Below are 20,426 nucleotides of genomic sequence, written 5' to 3'. Positions count from 1 at the left end.
TGAAATAAGCCCCCACCCTCGAACAAGCCCCCATTCGCTGAGGCATTGTCTCCACAGCAATAGGTTTATCCCAATGCAACTGCATTTTTAAGTATACTTACCAGCCTAAAATAGAGGAATAAAATTTGCCCTGGTAATTTTTTTGGCTGCTGCTGAAATAAGCGCCCCCCCCCCCCAATTAGCCCCAATTTTATTGCGAAACAAGTCCCCTGGGGCTTTTTCGAGGACTTACGGTATGGCCGGAAAGTTATGGGTATGACGTCACTCAAACGGCTAAAAGATCTCTTTCTTTCCAACTTCTGTTCCATGCAAAATAGAAAAAAATCGGCTCACTTCCGGGTACCCTCAATCGGGGTATGATCAGGGTGATACATCGGATTTTGCGGTTTTTGGCGTTTCAGCTGTAGGCCTATAATTCAAATTCAAAAACTCTCAATTAAAGCATATTTTTGTGTATTTGTGACGTCCTTGCCACAGAATTGGAAATGAATTCGAGGACCACATGAAACCGAGGTTTATGATTGTCGCCATTTTAAAATTTTACTTCGGTTTGTTTTTCTGACCGCGTACCATTCAGCACCAGATTCATCCCCAGATTCATCCCCAGATTCGAAAACTTGCTTGTACTGCTCGAAATGTATCGAAATGACAATGATTAGCAAGAAAATATGTTATTTCCAGAGTTTCCTTTCTATTTCCACTCGATAAAAATTTGTTCTTGCCAATTTATTCTTGATGTTTTTAGTGGGCCTAGGCATGCGTATTTTCCATCCCCAGATTCATCCCCAGATTCGCGTTTTGTATAATATGGGTCTAATAACAGCATGAGAGGTGTCAAAATAACAATAATTCGAGAGAATATGTAGCAATATGCGGTTTTCCGTCAATTTCTACTAGATAAATGTCACTTTTCTACCACTTTGTTTCCAATGTTGCTTGTTGGCCTAGGCAGTACTTTTCATCCCCAGATTCGCGGCCACAGGGATACCAAACGACCACAGGGATACCATTGCCAATATTTTTCCATCCCCAGATAGGTATATCCCCAGATTCGCGTTTTGTATAATATGGGTCTAAAAACAGCATGAGATATGTCAAAATGACAATAATTCGAGAGAATGTGTAGCAATATTACGATTGAAACTGCTTGTACTAATGTATCTATTATAATTATAAATTGTTTGTACTGATGTATCTATTATAATTATATACAAAACGTAACAAAACTGGGAATTATATACAAAACTGATTATAAAACAAGGCTCAGTTACCGCAATTACATAAACTAATCAACATTTTGGTTAAAATACATTAATATTTAAAAAAAGAATTAAATCAAACATTATAATCGTATATATTTTCAATCGTAATATTGCTACACATTCTCTCGAATTATTGTCATTTTGACACATCTCATGCTGTTTTTAGACCCATATTATACAAAACGCGAATCTGGGGATATACCTATCTGGGGATGGAAAAATATTGGCAATGGTATCCCTGTGGTCGTTTGGTATCCCTGTGGCCGCGAATCTGGGGATGAAAAGTACTGCCTAGGCCAACAAGCAACATTGGAAACAAAGTGGTAGAAAAGTGACATTTATCTAGTAGAAATTGACGGAAAACCGCATATTGCTACATATTCTCTCGAATTATTGTTATTTTGACACCTCTCATGCTGTTATTAGACCCATATTATACAAAACGCGAATCTGGGGATGAATCTGGGGATGGAAAATACGCATGCCTAGGCCCACTAAAAACATCAAGAATAAATTGGCAAGAAAAAATTTTTATCGAGTGGAAATAGAAAGGAAACTCTGGAAATAACATATTTTCTTGCTAATCATTGTCATTTCGATACATTTCGAGCAGTACAAGCAAGTTTTCGAATCTGGGGATGAATCTGGGGATGAATCTGGGGATGAATCTGGTGCTGAATGGTACGCGGTGTTTTTCTGAAGAGTGAGAGATGATAACACACAAAAAATCGTAGCTTTGCTGAATAAGAAGAGGTATGAGCTGGAGTGAAGATGACAGAAGTAGCAAACTAACAGTTCTGAGAATTGTCCAGGTACCCAATTTGTGCATGCAAGGCACTTATTCAATAATCAGCTTATACGCTAGAGGTGAGCAAAAGTATTGACTGTTATTAAAGTATTTCTCAGAAGTTTTGGTCGCACGTTTTTCGTACTGTAAAAGGCCTAATTTCGGATATCATTTCGTAACATGTTGCAACAGAATATTTTTAATGGAAAAAATGTTACAGCAATAGCAAAACAGCATTTCATCTCCTCGTTGAATGAAAATACCAAAATTTCTGCGATAAACAGTCGTAAATAGTGACCTGCAAGTGCCCAAAAACCCTTATTAAAACACGGCCGTATTAGTGTCGCTTTTTGCAAAATTCAAGGCCATTAATAATGATCTTGGATCTTAGACACCTAAATATGATCTTGCGAATGTTTTTTTTAAATAATCCTTTGGCGATTAGAAGTAACCTGCTGCAAAAGTTCTTGACTGAATTTAGCAAGTCTTAAAGGGTTTCAAAGGTTCGAGACTCTCCAATGAAAATTTACTTTTCTTAAATTTTAGAAATATATTTTTCAAAATTAAAATGAAAAGTATTGCCAAAGGTTTGAAGTTTCGTTTGATTGAGTTTTAATCATAGAAGGACACCTAATGGTTTCACAAAAGTGGTTTGAATTTCAAAGGGCATGTTGCTCACAACGCTGACGCCATTATTCATTGGTCGAAGTGGTGCAATACTTCTGCTCACCTAGTGTAGGCAACCTTTATATAGTTACAAGCTTGAATTGAAACTGCAGAAAACAAATTTCCCTCCAAAAGATATTCGAACTTTTGAACAAATTATTGGCCTAATGCTCACTTGTGCCATGATGAAATTTCCAGAAAGAATGATTACATTTTTGACGGTAAAATGATAGTGTAGTGCTGTACACCAAATTTTCCAGGGTGGATTCTATGTCAACTGTACGCCGAAGGTCCACTGGGGCATTTGTTCAGGTATGCCAAAAACATAAAAGCGGTTAGTAAAACAATAAACATTTTTGCGCCAGACAAAGAAAACTGATTATTAGAGAAAAATGTAGTGTTTGAGTCTTTATTTTACATTAACTATGTACATGGCTTCATGTTCAGCATGCCAACTAACCAAAATTTTAAGTGCGCCAAAAATTTTTTTATTGGTTTACACAACGAACGCCGAAAAAAAACCTGAGTGTACGCCGAAGATCTTCTGGCTTAAGTACATGGAATGCACCCTGGCAAAATTTGAAATTGCATGCAAAATTTTTCTACAGCGCTGTTATCAAAACCTTCTTTTTGCAGGCCAGATAAATAATTAAAGGTCTCAGTGTAAGATATTATTGAGTATAAGGAAATAATAAAGAGAGTTTGCATGTAGAAAATATGCTTGAAATGACTGTGCATGGGAGAGATTTTAATGAGAATTGCCATACGCTGCAGCAGAGCCTACCAAAGGCAGTGAGAAGAGTGTTTTGCTTTTCTGTAGCGCCAAGTAATAAATTGATTCTTTTCAGCTTGATGCCGCTGTTCTTGATCAAGAAATTTTGCATCTGCTAGAGTCACAACTCAAAGCAGTATTCAAGTACTTACAGGTAAATATTTTCAAGCTTTGAAGTTTTTATGGTGATAGAAATAAAAGCAAAGCCCAATACCTTATAGAAATTAAAACATAATCCTTCTATGTTCTCATTTGCCATGCTTATAACAGAGAATCACATGACTGACATATCTCATCTTTTCATAAAATGTGGTTTATATTCAAGTGCGAGGAGTGTTCCTCTGAAATAAAATTAGATTGGAAAAAGGAAAAATACTTTAGATATACTTTTCAAGCTCAAAATGATGTTATCTTAAGAATATTGATGCTGGACAAAATTTATTGTATTCCTATAAAGAAGAATATATGGTATTAAGCACTGTGCAACAGACTGGTTTAAAGTATCTTAAAGTGCTTCAAAGGTAAACAAATAACTTCAATTTAAAAGTTTGGCCTCAGCTGTGAACGAAACAAAGAATCTGTGGCGTAATTGGGGGCCTAGAGTCACATGGTTTGATCCACATAAACGGCCGTAGATGTGGAGTTGACATCAATTTCAACAAATTGGGTTCTTGTTTAGTAACAATATCAAGTAAATAATGAAGCTAGATTAAATATATATAGAAAAAGTTCACTCATAAAGGCCAGTTATCTTTTCACCCTCTGTGAACTCTAAGCATGATCATAATCAATCCTGTGTGGCTAGGCAAAATCAAATCACTGGAACAGACAATTTGTTATGGCGGCAGCATTCTAAATCTGGTTCAAAACATGTTGAAATAAACTCTATTAGATCCTGGTTGTATTAGGTCTAATATTCCTTGTCATGAACTTTGCTTTCACCTAATACAAACTTGCTTTTGCTCCATTCCATCACTAGCTAGATAGGAGGAGGGAGGGGGGGGGGGCTGTTATTGTGATGGTTACATTAGGCCTATTGTATTTTTATGCTCCCTGAGCAACATCAGCACCACCTGCGGATGCCACTGGAGGCATGCTTTGTTTTGCCTCTATTCTGTGTTTTGGCACTTTCTTAGCCTTTTAACAGCATATTCACATTCTATCTTTGGCAATAGTTTAATTCATCAAAATCAGCAAAAAAATTCACATTGGTTTCAAACAAAGAAATATGTTGTGATTTTTGGACCTTAGAAGCACTTTAACTATCCTTCAGAGTTTTTTTAGAAACCCAGTGAAATTATTTATAGCATTTCAAAATTTTGGATTCTTCTTAGAGTGGGTAAAGCTAGAAGGAATATGATTTGCTATAAAGATTTCTTATTTGTTGATATCTAGGCAGAAACATTCAGATGGCAACCAGAAATCAATTTGGTACTAAGAGCAATTCTTTGGAAGGTATGCATCAATATTAGTTACAAGATATTTATCAGTATTTTTCAGGCCTTACAATAAGACTTTTAGCAGTTGAGAAGTAATTGGTTCTCCTAGAAACTACGAAGGAAGCTATTCATGAATAAGTAGAAATAGAAACAAAGTTAAAGTTGTTTGTAAGGAGGGCAATTTTATTTTTTGGACAATTTATGAGGGCAATGTACTACTCGTCTTAGGAATTTGAGGGGAACATGGTGGGGAGCAATAGAGCTATGGCCTTCCTCACAAATGGCCTGGTCTGTGTTTTCTTGCTCAAAGGTTTTTAGACAAAATCTCAATGAGAAGAACTCCAACATGCCACACTGCTTTTGTATAGATCAATCTTTCTGTTCCATCTCCAACAATGAGGTTAGTGACCCTGGACATCCATCTTTGTCTGTTGTGAGTTATTTTCTATATTTCATATCATATCTTGTAATACCACTCCAGTTTTTGATCTTTTTTGACCACCCCACTTTCAGTTTTTCCTTTTTCAGCTTGAACTAAACTTTGTCTCCAATTTTCATTATTTGAGAGATATCATAAAATAAGTATGTTGCGTGTGGTACTTCATTCAATATGACAATACAATAATAATAATACAGTTAGCAAATAAATTGAGTACAAGAATATAATTGTTTTTAACAATCAAACTATTTTATTTTCATTCTGTTACTCAATTTATTTTCTTACTATAATATTATAAGATTGCCAAAAAGATTAAGCTTTATTTGCTTAATGATCTTTAGTACTCCTCTTTTTGTGCCTGCTGCTCACAGTTTTTCTTTGTAGTTTTTATGTACACTCAGGTATGTGCATTTTTCTTCTCGATAGGTACTTTTCCAATGCATTCATTTTCTTTTGCTAAGATAAATATTAGTTTTTCTGCTTCAGACAAGAGGAAAGATACACAGGACACTTGTCCATCTCATCTCTTCCTTGAATGAATTTTTCTTGGAAAATAAAGCTAGTTTTACTTGCTTGAGGGTGCTATAGGCTGTCTCAGGGTTTCTATTTTTCCTGTTATCATCACTCTTTTCTATTCTTAGTGCAAGCTAGCAATTAGTTTGTATCCTTTCTATTAATGTCATTTCATTTGGACCACAATAAATCAGCTGCTCATCATAAGATCTTTCAAAGGCCCTGTCATGGTCTATAAAACACACACATACAGAATAGGCATTTGTTTATTCTCTGTACGGTTTGATAACCATTTTCAAGCTTAGTATTCCTTCTAAGGTGCCTTTTTCTAATGCAGTCACTCATTAAACGGTTTTTCTTTTCATTTTGAATTTGCAACATTGTTACATGTCTCATTAAGCTATTATTCTGTGATCCTTGCATTGAAGTGTTTTTAGCAGTTTATGGAAATAGGTATTTTCATATCATCTGACATTTTTCCTGCCATTTGTCATAATCTTCCTCCTTCCCTAAGTTGCTAAATACATTGGTGCACCTATTCACTAGCATTTGATGGGCATGTGTTCTGTCCAGGGCTTGATGGTATTATTTCAACTTGCCTAAGCTACTCTATTCTTTAATGTTGTTATGACACACTTACATTGCTCTTTCTTGATTCTCACTCCCTTCACAAGCAACTTGCATGAGAATTTTCATCAATACATCGCATCTTACGGGGTGGTCAGATAAAGTTAATTTTTCTCCTCATAGCTGTTTGAAAAAGTCTCTCTCTGGTCTTACATCATCATATATAAAGGAAATTCCCACAAGGAAATTTTGTTTGTTTTCAGTACATACATGAAATACCTAGAGGTATAAGATAACATGTAATCTCAAATTAATCAATTCCTGTCCAGTAAATGTTAAACTCTCTGAAACAGTTAAAAGGTCAGAGATCTTTTGAATACCTTGTTCTTTTTACCCTATCCAGCTTGCAAAGCACTTGTTTTTCCCAAAGGTTCTGTTTAATTTAATTTTGTCAATTTTCTGGCACTATATCCTATAATGCTAGGTGCACAAGAGAGATTTTAGCTGAACTAAATGGCACATGTGATATTTAGTTAATAAGCTATTTGCATCATGATGTGGCATTTCACTACACAGTTTTCCTTCAAAAGTGCATGTATAGTAATGGTGTGATCACAGTGAGCAAACTGCCACCAGTGATAAAAAGTATCAAATTAGTTTATTTTCTAAATTTTAGCTCATGAGGCAAAATTCAGATAAAAAACTGCCCATTTAGCTCAGCTAAAATCTCTTGTGTGCCCTTAGCTTAAGTACTTAATTTCTCTAAGAAGCTATATCTCCTTGTCTTTAACTGAATTTCCAGCATTATTATCTGATCTGACACAGTTGTTGAACAATCAATTTGCTCTCCAAACTGTTGCCAATCATATATCTTTTGGGGTCTTTTTGTATTCTGCCTATCCCTTCATCTTGTTTTCGTCATAGCTATTTGCAAGTAGATCAATATCATCAGTAAAGCAAAGACTATTGATAGACAATTTTCCACTTCTAACACCAGCAGAATGATTGTCAGTTTCATTCACAAAAATTGCAATGATTGATGGCTTGATTGACTAAAAGTATTTGGTGTATGGTCTTACATTTGTTTGAAAAAGACAGCATTTTTTGCTATCTATCTCCAAGGAACCCTTTCAACTTTCAACAAGGAACCCTTTCAACCTGTATAAAGCACACAGTTTTTATTTATGTCATTTGTTCTGCAAATATTAGGGGATCTCCCTTAGCCCTTCAGGGATCCTCAAAGTCTGTCTTTCCTTCCTGTGTATCCTGTGTGTGCTTCAGGGATCTCATGACTGTCCTTCAGGGGCGCCCTATCTGTTGTTGCTAACAATGCTGGTTGTTGGCGATTCATTTTTGGGTTTCCCCTCTGTTGCAGCTTTGTTTTTCATAATTTTCATTGTACCCATGTTTTCAACTGTTTGTGAGATATGTCATTTTTAGTCTTCTCATTCATTTGAGTTCAGTTTCAAAACAAAAAGTTTTCAGTTTACAATTGGATGGTAATGGGACCTGAGTCATTGGGAAATGGTTAAGCAATTAGATTTTATTAGAAGCCTCAGGCCATAATTTTTAAACTTTTTAAATTTTTAAATTAAAATTTTTAAATTTTTATCATATAGGTGTACTATTTTTTTGTATACTGATTCCAATATACTTGGTGATATTTTCAGTTCACACTTGGCAAAAACACAGCAACACTAGGACAAAGTCTTTTTGATGTGCGATATGCAGCAAATGCAGGAGACGGTAAGTTTTTAAAGGTGTTTTGATTCTTCCAGCAAATATGGCTGGTATTAAGGAATGCAACTGGTATGTCATTCTGATCACAGCTTAGGCCCCACTTTCAATGTTGAATAAACTTGCAGATTTTGAGGCTTCAAAAGTTGTTAGTTGGATAAGCTACACTTCTTATGTTTTTATTTCATGCTGTTAAAACTTCAGCTTTTAATGCTTCTTATAATTTTCAAATTTCAGTAACATTTTGCTCATGTATTCATTATAAAGATGGGCTCAAGTTCAGTTCAGTTCATATATTTTAAAATTCCTCTACATACAATATCCTAATAAAAACACTAATTACATACAATGACTACAAATTACATAAACATACTAATAGTAACACACAAAAAATAACAATTTACATAAGATGTTGCATTCAAGGGGATTTCTCTAGGAGGAGCCCTCTCAAAAGATAAACTAATCGAGGAGAGAGCACCCCCTTTTTAAAGATGGTTCTGAATCTTATTTATCCATTGACTGAGTGACGGAACAATATTCATCACTTTAGGATTAACTCTGATTGTATTTCATAAATAAAAAGGCTTGAAGCTTTTGACGAAAACTGAAAGCAGATGATGATCTTTTTATGTCAACTGGAATGCTGTTCCAAGATTTAGCACCAGAGAAACACAGACCTGATACCATATTGCAAAGTATTTTTTCAAGTTAAGAAAATGTCATTCAGGTAGGTTTGAAATGAAGTGACAAGAGGTAGTTATTAACCAACCCCCTCCCCTGGCCACATACACACAAATCCTTCAGTGCTGTGACCAACAATGTGATATTTATTGCATTCTTTCTTTTCAGGGGGGCTCAGTCCTATTAATCTGAAAGCAAGGACAGTGCTTGCATTGATTTATGTGGCATCACCCTGGTTCCAAGAAAGGCTCTATGATATCCTCTCTTTAATTGGAGACCAGCAATCAATCTCAGATAAGGTAACTAAACTGCATATGTTTATATATCATAAAATGTAACTATACATTGGTATTTTACTAGTTAACAAATTTTGTATGGTGTAGAGATAACATCAGAACACAGAGCAAGCTTTTCCCTTTATCAAGCTCTAAAATTAATTGCTTGGTTTTCCTTGAGCTTTTTCTAAAATAAGCTACTGCATTGAAGTTTATAGATTAGCAACCAAGTAAGATTTTGAAAATAAACAATTTATGAAAAATCATATTCTAGAAATCATAGTTTTCAAAGAGGCTAAATTTTCATATTCAAAGTTACATATGAAGACAAACATATTTAACTGTGTGCTCATTTGAATTGAAAATTATTTGTTACTAGCCGTCTTAATTAACATGGGTTACCTGAAGAATTTTGAAATTATGTTAATAGAAATAAAATCATGCATGATTCAGTACATGCCAACGAAAAAATACTTAGTTTATTAGGCAAGCTGGATATGAGGTTACCGTATGGTCCTAAACTGGGGAATAATCTGCTAGAAATCCTTACAAGTTCTGAAATGACCTGGAATTGCAAACAGATTGTAGAATCTGAGATCCAAGATAGATTGTGTGCACTGTGGTTGCAAACATATTGTAAAGTCTGAGATTTCAAAAGACAAGATTGCAAAATCTTGGATATTAAACAGATTGTAGTCTCAAGCTACCCAAGTTGTTTGAATTATATTGTGGAATGTGAATCTGGCTCTTTAAGTCGATTATCACAACTAACAAGTAGAGTTTTCTAAACAGTAAAACAGGCTATCAAACAGTATCTACCAAGCATTTAATTTGATGGCAGTATCTACTTATTCATTTGTTTTTCCTAAGGTAAGTTCTTGTGCCAAGTGGATCGAGAAAGTTTGGCGATTAGCGTCAATCGTAAACTTGATGGTATTTCTACAAAATGGAACGTATCCTTTGAACGCTGGTTTTTTTAAGCAGTTGATGTTTCACGTGATTGCTCTAAGACCAATCAATTACCAATCGACAATTCACTTGATTGTGGTAGGGCCAATCAATGGCCAATTGATGGTTCACGTAATTGCTGTAGGGCCAATGAATAACCAATCGATGGTTCACATGATTGCTCTAGGATCAATCAATGACCGATCGATGATTCACGTGTTTGTCTCATAGCAAGTAAATGATCATTGATTGATCGATTATTGTGTGATTGCTGTCCACTGATTTTTGATCATCGATTGTTCGTTATGCAAATGAAAAGAGCAGAAGTAAAGGAACTCTCTGAATATTTTCGAATTCTGATAAAATTGTGGGGAGTAAAGGAGAAATATTGTATCTTGCATTTATTTTTCCTTTGAATTAAATAATCTCGTCGATTAGCATGATAAGCCTTCTTCACCTTTTAGTTCTTTGCTTATTTTTCTGAAATTATGTTATAATTTTTCATCAACGTCCCAAGATATCCATCGCTGGTGGAGCGTCTGCTTGGTTTGCAACATGTATACAACAAGCCCCAATCGATACAAAAGGTAAGAGCCTGTTCATTTACACCGAATTATTTCGTGTTCCTGCTGCGGGATAATTGATTAAACCTCGTTGTGGAATTATTACAGAGGTGGGATTATCAGAGAAGTGGGATTAATTTTTGAACGTGCTTCGATTTAAATTTAGTGTAACTTTGTCATGATTCATTTTTCGTAACATTTTGCTTAGTTTTTTTATTTTTAAAGTTTTATATAAGAATTTGATAAAATAAGCAGGCTAGAATGTATCAAAATCGATGTAATATCCGATTGGAATAATCCTACGTTTCATAAAACTTGTCTGTTGTTGTTCAAAAATCTTGCGATTTGGGTATGAGTCGGAAGTTTAGAAATTTCAGAAACTTTGTTTACCTCACGAACTAATGGGACTTCTACAATGTATCGAATAAAAAATGCCATTTTTTACCAGGAATGTTGTATCTAGCCTACAATTTAAGTGTTATTTATCCTACTTCATGGAGGATGATATACTTAGGACACTGATAGCATATGAAAAGATTTTTACGATGAGGATTGTAAAACTCATATTCATAGCATATTGTAAATATCATATTCATATTGTAAAATTCATTCATGGTTTTATTAAAAGCGTATGCACTACATTGTTGAAATGAAATGTTATCAATCTTTGCTGGGATGAAATTCGGAAAGCCGCTTCCTCCATGCAAGATCAGTAATTGAGATAGTAATCAGCTTGGACCGGATTAAGGTGGATGCTACTGGTGCTGCAGCATTAGGTCAATTTCTGAATTAGATCTAAATGAAAACAGAGAAGAAAACAGAGGTGAATAGGCCCAATAATAGGTTCCTTTCTGCTGCAGCACCAGACCCAGTTTGGGAAAAATTCGCCACTGGTGATCAATAATATGTAAAAATGTCCTTTTGATAATTCAGGAACTGTTACCAACTTGTCCTATCAACAGTCCTACTCTTTTCGCGATTTCGCTACGTTCTTGTTATTATCTATCAATTGCTCCCTCATCTTAAAGCTTTTGTCATAACTTACTCTTTTCCCAACAGGCAAGCTTCACATTCATGAACAGAGAAATTTTATGGCATGGTTATGCAGTGAGTCCTTTATATAATCTGTGGGCTATTTTTAAACCATGGGCTATTTTTAAAGTTTAGTATATATTATAAAAACAAGCCTTAAACTTGATTTCATAATGAGTTCTTCAGGGATGAGAACAGAACTCAGAAAATATGTTGATCACGTGGTCAACGGTCGAGAGCCACAGCCAAGACAGGCTTTGTTTTTGCACATCTCGCGGGTATTGTCCAGAGGAAAGATTGACACTTTTCTGGGCTTTGAAAACCTGTCATGTGATTATAGGAGCATATAGATTTTTTTTCAACGGTTCCTTGCTCCAGGCCATCAGATCCAATAAACACGAACACGAGGCGTCCTGCCCTTACTTTCTCCTGGTAAGGTTCGCAACATGGTAACTTCTCTTGGTAAGGTTTTCAACATGGTAAGCATCAAGGAGATATTAGCAATGCCATCCTTTTAGGTAAGGATTACTGATTGGTCAAGAAACTTAACTTGATTGGATCAGTTACTTAAAGAAGTTATTGGTAACAGAAGTACCAACGTCAAAGGATGAAAACTTGCAGCAAGGAAAATCTTGATTAGTCTCTTCTGTCTTAAACATTTATTTGAAGTCTCTCAAATTAAGATATCATGTGAAACTTATATTTCTTCTGGTTGCCCGAAGAATAAAGAGAAGCACTCTTTCGCAAGTATGTCTAAGGTTTCAAAATTATATTCAATGACTTTATGCAGGGATGCTTCTAAAGCATTTTCTAGTTTTCAATCCTTTAGAAGTTGTTACTAAGGGTCTGTGTATATGGAAAAAACATCCTATCTTCAAGCCTGTAAGCAGGGGCGGATCAAATATTGGGGGGGGGGGGGCAAGCGTATTGTTTAAATAAGATGACGTCACATTTGCTATTGTTTTAGAACAAAAGACCATTGTCCTCTAAAGTATTGGAGGGCGGTCGCCCCCCTCGCCCCCCTCCAAGTGTCCGCCACTGACTGTAAGCTGAGAGGTGAGATCCCACTCTTCTTTAGAATCCTTTGTGTTTTTCATTTTGCGTTTATATGGAAAAGAAGCCAGCGCGGTTAAATGAGATCCCACTTCATGAGAGGTCAGATCTCACTAAGGTTGGATGAATTTTTTTCTATTTTTCCCATATAAACGCTGGAAGGTGGGATGAAGCTGGAAGATGGGATGAAATGTTCATATAATGGGATCAAATTTCATCCCACTTGTCAACACACAGGCTGGAAGTTGGGATGATTTTCTCCATATACAGCTGGAAGGTGGGATTCAATTTGCATGTAAACATTAGATGATTTCATCCCACCTGTCAGATTATTGGCTGAGAGATGGGATAAATTTGCTCATGTAAACAGGCCCTAAGAGATTTTCAATGCGGGGTCCAATAAAGCTTCGCAATAGTCCGAGAAAGCCGTCATGGTTTAAAAAGCCCCATCTCAAGTCGTGCAAGTATTATAAAGTCAATCTTATGACGATGATCAACAAGGAGAAGCTCACACCAAAACTTGGACCAAAGGAAGCAAATAAGAAAGTGGCTTTGATATGCAAAATCAGAATGAAGGTAAACCTGATAGATATAGGCTAGGACTGTCTCTCCTTCGTTCGTTTTTCTGTTTCTCCTCTAGTAATGATGTCTGATTCTTTTTAGGAATTTATCTTCTTTGTACTCCCACTCATAAAAATGTATGGATTAAAAAACCTGGTCCGTAGATTCTTTGGTCACAGCTCAAATGTGCCATCTTTGGAAGGCGCTAACCAAACCTCAAGCCTATCAAAATATTGCCCGGTGTGCAATCAACTCCCAACTCAACCCTATGTTGCCAACTGTGGACATCACTTCTGCTACTACTGCATCAAAGTAAGTGGCTTCTTTCCCTAACATAAACTTTAAGCATGGCTGTTTTGAAAGTTTTTAATATGGACTTGTTTGTATAGTTTATAAATGTCAGTTTGCAGGCAATTAAACAAACTTGTACAAATATACTAAATCTTCGACTGAATATAAGCGCATAAAAAATTTCCACCAACTCATGGTCCTTAAAGGAGCAATGCCAGATGTTTGAAAAGCTAAAGGGTCATGGCAGAGACAATGGGCAGAGGTGGAATTTGTGGGGGAATGGAGGGGGGGAATACCAATCGTGATTGGGGGAAAACATTTATCAGAATTTTGAAGAAAAATTAATAGGCCTTGGAATAGATGAAAAATTATTCTTGGCTCAGCCCTTGGTCCTTCACAAAATAATTTCATTCTCTTAAGCCAAATCTCCAGTGTTGGAAATATTTCACGTGAAAAATTCCTGTGAATGTTTTTTTGACCTCGTATCGTTGGAATGGAAAATTTTGAAGCATGACGAAGCAATACGGATCATGATTGGCTGCGGAAGGATTCCTCGATCGAAAAGCGAATAAAGTTCAACTCATTTAACCTTTTTTTCGCAGAGATGTACTTTGCGAGGAATCTAGGCAAAACTTTTTCGCATTTCGCTGATTTTTTTCTCATTGGAGATTTGGCTTTACAATGAGCGAATGTGAGCTTCGGTTTTAGAATTCGATCATCACCTACCTTATTCGAGGGAGAGGGGCTTTTTGAGAGGAATTCGATGATTTACGGTATAAAAACCAGTACTGTTCTTCCATGAATTCATGCAAAAACAGTACTGGTAGTAGCTTATTTGAAATTTTTATGGACATATAACTTATTTAAAAGATGCACATGTGCTAGTAAAGATTCGGCATTGAACGGTATGGCAGTATAATAACATAACGTGCCACTCGTCGTACCAACGCAGAACCTCTTTATATTCTGATTCGGCACGGTACGGCACGACTTTCAACACGGCCTTTAGATAAGCAATCCACAAAAACATCAGGACAAAGCCTTTGCTCTGATAGGGTATTCGAAGGTATGATAACTTCTTCCAGAACGTAAATCAATTTATGACTCTAGGAGAGCAGATTCAATACAAGAACTTGTGATGATCGAAAATAGGAAAATAGCTTATAAAATAATTAACATGACATAGACGTTGAAAGTTCTAATATCTGTATCATAAATTGCGATTCTTGAGTTTCCGTATCTGGTTGTCCCTTGTCTCAATTCGCATTTTTATTATTTTCAATTGCAGGTATCTTGTATGGAAGATCCAAGTTTCGTATGTCCTCTCTGCAACGTAGCTACAAGCAAAGTTTTACCTCACCAGCTGTCAATATGAAGAATATCATTACTTAACCAAGGAAACCGTATGGTACAATGCCACTTTCAAAATGCGAAAGAATTTTTTTCAATATAAAGCAGAAAGATAGTAATTACGTGTAATTCACATTTTTAAAAAATGATGAACAACTCTCCGCATCATTTCTGTCCAATGAGGCACAAGGAACCTCGAAAAGAAACTCCGCTTACAGCATTTTTCAGTCTGCAAAATGCGAAATATTGTCAATGCTAAATGTTGCAAAGTGTAAAATATAAAAAGGTCTTAAATATTGTAAGGTCCAAAATTCTTTAAGCAGGGGTTGCGCTAAGGGAGTGCTAGGGTTTTTTACAGCCCCATATCAGTGTATGGTAGCCCTCGGTCGCTAGATGGTAAAAAATCATGCTCATTTTTGGAGGCCTAAGATGATGAAGGTAGTTTTTAAGGAAACAGATCTGCTCTCAAAACTTTCAAAGCAAAGCTTAAGTTGTATTTAAATAGCAACAATTGCCTAGTACTAATCAGCATAGGATTTCTGAATTTCTATTTATTTCAAACTTTTTATTTTTTATAAGATCTTTTAGCTTTTGTAACTGAAAATTAATGTTTACCGGTCTGTCATAAAGTGCTCTAAATATTGTATAGGCAGAGCTGTACACGCTAATAAGGAACACCACAAAACGCTGAGAATAAACAACAACAAACACACGTAAATCATTTGATAAACCAGAAAATTGATAAATATTTTCCAAATGTTAGTGATTTTTTTAGATTCGACAAGATTTTCGTTTTTCTTTTGCGGATCTAAATGGACTTTTCGGATTTTGTTAATAAATGTACGCGGATTTTTTGAGTAATTTGCCCTTCGATTTTTGTGATGTGACATGCCTCTCGAATTGTTTTATAAGAAACAAAGCTTGAAGTTTCTATTTACTCTCCTAATATTTTGTTGACTTAAGAAATAAAAATAAAAATTTAAAGGTCTGTTAAATATCAAATGCTATAAAGCTACTATTCAGAAGCACAAAGAAAAAACATTAGATAACATATTCTTTCAGTATTGTCAATAACACGGAGGTCTAGCATATGGCTGTTACAGGGACTAGTTGCTGCATAGCCAACGATCAAGCATCTAATGTTTTGCTCTTGAAAAGAGAAACCACTCGATCTGGGAAAACTTTCAAGCATATCAATAAAAAAGGCTCTTTTCTAAGAACCAGTAAATCGATGGGCTGGCTCTTCTAAATTTTTCCACAACTTTGAGGCATGAAGCCTTCAGGCCCCATTTGCTAACAATCCTCTTTTGCCGAAAGGTGTGGCAATTCATCGATAAAGCACCCCCAGATGACAAAAAATTCCTCGCTTTGAGACGGTATTTTTAAAGGGTTTCGCCTCTTCAAAAGTTCATTTTACAACACCTCAGCCTAAGCTTGTTCTTAAATTTTGACCAACTTTGAGGCAAATGTGAGCTGGAAACCCCCCTTGAGCAGAATTGGTAGCGACGGCCGTTTAAATGGATAAAACTTTAAATCACTGGCACAAGATTAATGTTACTGGCATGCTCTACAAATCCAAGTGAAAGTACTTGGCCTATTTGCATTGTGCACGACACACGATAATGAATAAGGCCACCTTCGTTAAAGCATTAAACCTGTTTAAAACTGAACTCTCTAGCCAGTGATACTTCAAGGGGTTTTCCCGTTTCACTTTATTTACTGACCATCGTTGCACGTGCATAAAATGTGCCCGTGCATCAAATAAAAACTGCATTTTTCATTCCCCTAAACAAAAAGAGGTCATTGATACCTATAATAAACAAAAAAGGACTAAAGACAGATCCCTGGAGGTTACCACACCAGGTCATAGACTTTTTATCAAATTTGCATTTTTTCGATTATTTGCCTCCTGCTCATGAGAATAGTATGCCTGTAGTGCAGTCTCTTAGAGGCTTCATGTTAGCGTTAACTAGTTGCATAATAGCTGTGAAATAGGAAATAATAGTTTAAAACAAAAATTTTCTCCGTACTCTTCCTTTTATTGAACTAGGTTAAATAAATTTAGTTTAATGTTGTTTAGATATGTTGGCAATATTGAATTGTTGAAATTAATTTGTAAAGACATTTCTTTGATTTTTTTGTTGATAGTTAGTGGTGCAGTACTACAATTTTATCGAGAGAAGCGCTATAACAGTATCTGGCTTTTAGGGGGCTTGAAAGCAGGGCTGCAAAGAGGGGGACAAGGGGGCAAATTTCCCCATCGCTTCGAAGTCTGAGTGGCCTCATAAAGTAATGAATTCTGTCTCAAATTGGAGTTAATTAATGGTATGTATCATTCCCATTCCCCCTTAATTAATGTTGGTTTACTACAAAAAGACGCGGGGGATTAGAAAGTACGTTTTTTTTCTGCAAGTTTTATGTTATTTTTCTAAATTAACAAAATTGCTTAGGGGGAAGGGAGTGAGGAAATAGGAGTAATCGGGACGAATTGAAAAATATAAAAAGCAATGGAAATTCCTGAGAGTTCAAAGTACTTGACAATGATTGTACATATTGCTGTCTGTTCCCCTGTTGTAATCACATTATTCAGGGCCGGCGAAACGTATTTGAAAGTGGAGGGGCCAAAATATTAAAGTCTTGAAAGGGCTTTAGAAGGGCCGCCACCATGGTTGGCGGCAAGAAAAATTTTAGAATTATAGTGTCTTAAGGGTGGCCAGAAACTGTATCTAAAATGAATTTTGACTGAAGGTGTCGCATAGTCGCATTAATTGTGATGTTGACTTGAAATATTAAAAAGTTTGCAAAGTTTTAGAATAACCACTATCATATAGCTCGTAATGAAACATTTTCTTAGATTTTAAAAGTAGCCGAAATAAGATGGGGGATAAAATAAATGAAACACGGGTTAATAAAAAATATTAACGCTGAAATATCAACAGAAGAACTATCTACTAAAAATAAGAATTTTGTACAGTTAAGACATAACTTTGTAACATCTGATCTATACTCTTTCGGAAATTAAATGCTTTAACAAAAATTTGAAAAACCTTTAAACTGGGCTTGCCAAAATGAGTTTAAATAGAATTTATAATTGCGTCGATATTTTCTCTTTCTTAGTAGGAATGGATTATCCAAACGATCAAACTCTGAAGTTTTCTTGATGACACTTTTTAAGAACAAATCTGCCCATACTTTATTTCTCATATCCTCAAAAAAGTTCTGTCCAGATGTTTCCTTCAACAGCTGATTTTTCTCTTCTTGTAATGTTTCTGAGAAAGTTTTCGTTAACAAATAGACCCTGTGTGCCAAGTTTAGGCAATGGAAAAAACGAAACTCCAATTTGTGCTGGCACCAAGCTATTTTGGACTAGATTTCTCGATCTATTTGCTAAGCCAAGCTGTCACTCGTTGTAAAGCTTAGACAATGACCAATTTCTTCGATCTAATTCCTATATTCAATACTGTGTATGTCTTCTATGGTAAAGACATAGCAATCAAGGTAAAGCTAAGGACACATTCAAGAGAATACTTGGCAAAGTTACTTACAGAATCATATACTACATTTATTTTCACTTTTGTCAAAATTTTTCTTTAGCTCTGCACAAAAGTGGGGGGCCATGCCCCCGGCCCCCTGGTTTCACCGGCCCTGTTATTTGATACATATTCAGAAGATTTTCAACTCCTTCAGGCCACGCCTCCAAAGATGAGAAATTCTTAACAAAAGTACAGTATCTTTGACACTCAAGCAGTCATTGACTCGTACTGCTTTTACCTTTCTTCCTTCATAGACTTTTTTTGTTGTTGTTTCTATTATTGACAGTTTGTTATAATGGCACGATTATCACTTATAGTTTTTTTATTGAGATATTATTTATGGGCCCCTTTAGCCAAGGGCGCCCGGGTCAGTGACCCCTCTGATCCCCCTCTCTTTGGCACTGGTTCGATCATCTCTTTCATTGAGGCTCTGGTACCCAGGGTATCCGGCATTCAAAGGGGTCTGCGCTCTGCGCCCCCAAATAATTCAGCATTAGTATATTTGTACAAAGTAAAGAAACCCGATTCTTCATCCTGGTTGTATGTGCAGTATTTTTGTTAGTCACCGATAAAACCAGGGCCTATTTTAGTGTGTAGTATTTCACACTTTGTGCAGTATTAATTTAAAGACGTGCAGTATTGATTTCGAAATTGTGCAGTATTCAATTTTGGGATTTGTGAAAATGTCTATTTGCGGCTATCCCAGATTCCTGCTTTGTTCACAGAATGTAATTTTCCTCGTCAGTTCGATATAGAGTTCATGTATTGTAATTCTCGTATGACCATCGGGAAGACTCTCTTTCAAAACTTTAAACAAAACGAAATGCCCAGAACCAAAAACAAAACATCTCCTGTAAATGTCAGCATTGCTGTAAATTTCGTAATTTGATCCTGTTGAAGACAAAACATTCACTAACAATTTATCAGTTGCCCTATCATGCTCTGGGCATCTGGCAGAAGCTCACTTAACTTAACAAAAAGAGCCTAATAAAACTTTTTCGTTGTACTTTCCAGACAAAACATGAGATAGTGACTCCGTTTACAAGAAATAAATGACCATGTTTCTATTCAAGTTTTATATACACGTGTTCAAAACTCGGGGCATTTCCTCGCTACGCTTGCATGGCTAAGATACCTAGGGTTCACAGGGGTTTGCAATGATTGCAACAAAAATTTCCTTTATAAAAAAGATAATTATAGAGGTGCAGTATCGAAAATTTCTTAAAATAGGCCCTGGATAAAACCATCTTCCTAGTTATTGCGGTGTTGTTGTAATCTTATATGATGATTAATTGTGTTGTGTTATTTTCAAAAATGGCGTAATTCCAGTCTAATCTCTAGATACAGGCAGGTTACAACGGTATGGTGAAATGCACCCTCGATTTTCGCTGTATCTCAACCAGGAATGGCTTGGGAAGTAATTTGCAAACGCCCGAAAAATCTTAAAAATCCGATCAATTTTTGAAAATAACCGAAGATCCGATTTGAGAATAGCTCGACAAAAATATCGTACAACTTTTACGAAAATCAGTTTTCTTCCGAGAAAAATCCCCGGAAAATCCTTAAAAATCCCACTGTTCTCTATAAATTCTCGTACGCTGTTTGGAAAGAGCATAGAGTAATAAACCCCTCGGAAAAATTCATGTAGCTCAAGAAACTTGGGAATTAGAAAGATCAGTTTGGCAAGTGTTTGCCGTCACATGTAAGAAATATCTCGTGTTTTATACCCCTGAAACTCTGCAATTTTAGTTACAGGAAAATCCTCTGGGTTTGCGACCATAACAACAACAACGGACTGGTCTTATGGTAACCCAATGAGGTGTATAGAATTCTATACACCTCATACACCAATTCGACTTACGACCTCGTTTTGGAAATTTCTCCAAACTTAATTATACGACTTTTTTAAGCGCAGATTTAGTTTCATCGCCATAATTTCAGGCGGGATACCATTTTT

At 35.9% G+C, this 20,426-nt stretch overlaps 1 protein-coding gene across 3 annotated transcripts; it reads left to right on the top strand.

Moving 5' to 3' along the window:
- The first annotated feature begins 244 nt into the window (after nt 1–244).
- Nucleotides 245–20,381, top strand: LOC135688602 (peroxisome biogenesis factor 2). 3 transcript variants are annotated; one of them, XM_089114014.1, is made up of 11 exons: nt 245–562; nt 1,963–2,074; nt 3,564–3,641; nt 4,883–4,942; nt 8,116–8,191; nt 9,032–9,162; nt 10,009–10,091; nt 10,604–10,673; nt 11,709–11,756; nt 13,398–13,607; nt 14,875–20,381. In XM_089114014.1, exons 2-11 carry the CDS (start codon nt 2,018–2,020, stop codon nt 14,959–14,961), a joined length of 900 nt encoding a protein of 299 aa, XP_088970140.1. In that variant the 5' UTR covers nt 245–562; nt 1,963–2,017; the 3' UTR covers nt 14,962–20,381. The 3 variants fall into 3 exon arrangements, 2 of the variants coding, with proteins under 2 accessions (XP_088970140.1, XP_065061604.2); XR_016144914.1 differs by lacking the exons at nt 245–562; nt 14,875–20,381 and adding an exon at nt 12,649–13,011 and having other exon boundaries at nt 1,421–2,074; nt 13,398–13,537; XM_065205532.2 differs by lacking the exons at nt 245–562; nt 10,009–10,091; nt 14,875–20,381 and having other exon boundaries at nt 1,429–2,074; nt 13,398–13,597.
- The last annotated feature ends 45 nt before the right edge of the window (nt 20,382–20,426 follow it).

This window comes from Rhopilema esculentum, chromosome 19, assembly GCF_057945365.1.
Source record: "Rhopilema esculentum isolate cy_ngs chromosome 19, ASM5794536v1, whole genome shotgun sequence".
NCBI classification, from domain to species: domain Eukaryota; kingdom Metazoa; phylum Cnidaria; class Scyphozoa; order Rhizostomeae; family Rhizostomatidae; genus Rhopilema; species Rhopilema esculentum.
This window is presented reverse-complemented; position numbering and strand designations above follow the sequence as displayed.

What these genes read in the sequence shown, in the direction of transcription:
- LOC135688602 (XM_089114014.1), top strand. Translation starts at nt 2,018, where the DNA reads ATGAGCTGGAGTGAAGATGACAGAAGTAGCAAACTAACAGTTCTGAGA. An exon ending in TAAGAGCAATTCTTTGGAAG is followed by an intron (nt 4,943 to 8,115) that starts GTATGCATCAAT and finishes TGATATTTTCAG; the next exon opens with TTCACACTTGGCAAAAACAC. An exon ending in AGCCCCAATCGATACAAAAG is followed by an intron (nt 10,674 to 11,708) that starts GTAAGAGCCTGT and finishes TTTTCCCAACAG; the next exon opens with GCAAGCTTCACATTCATGAA.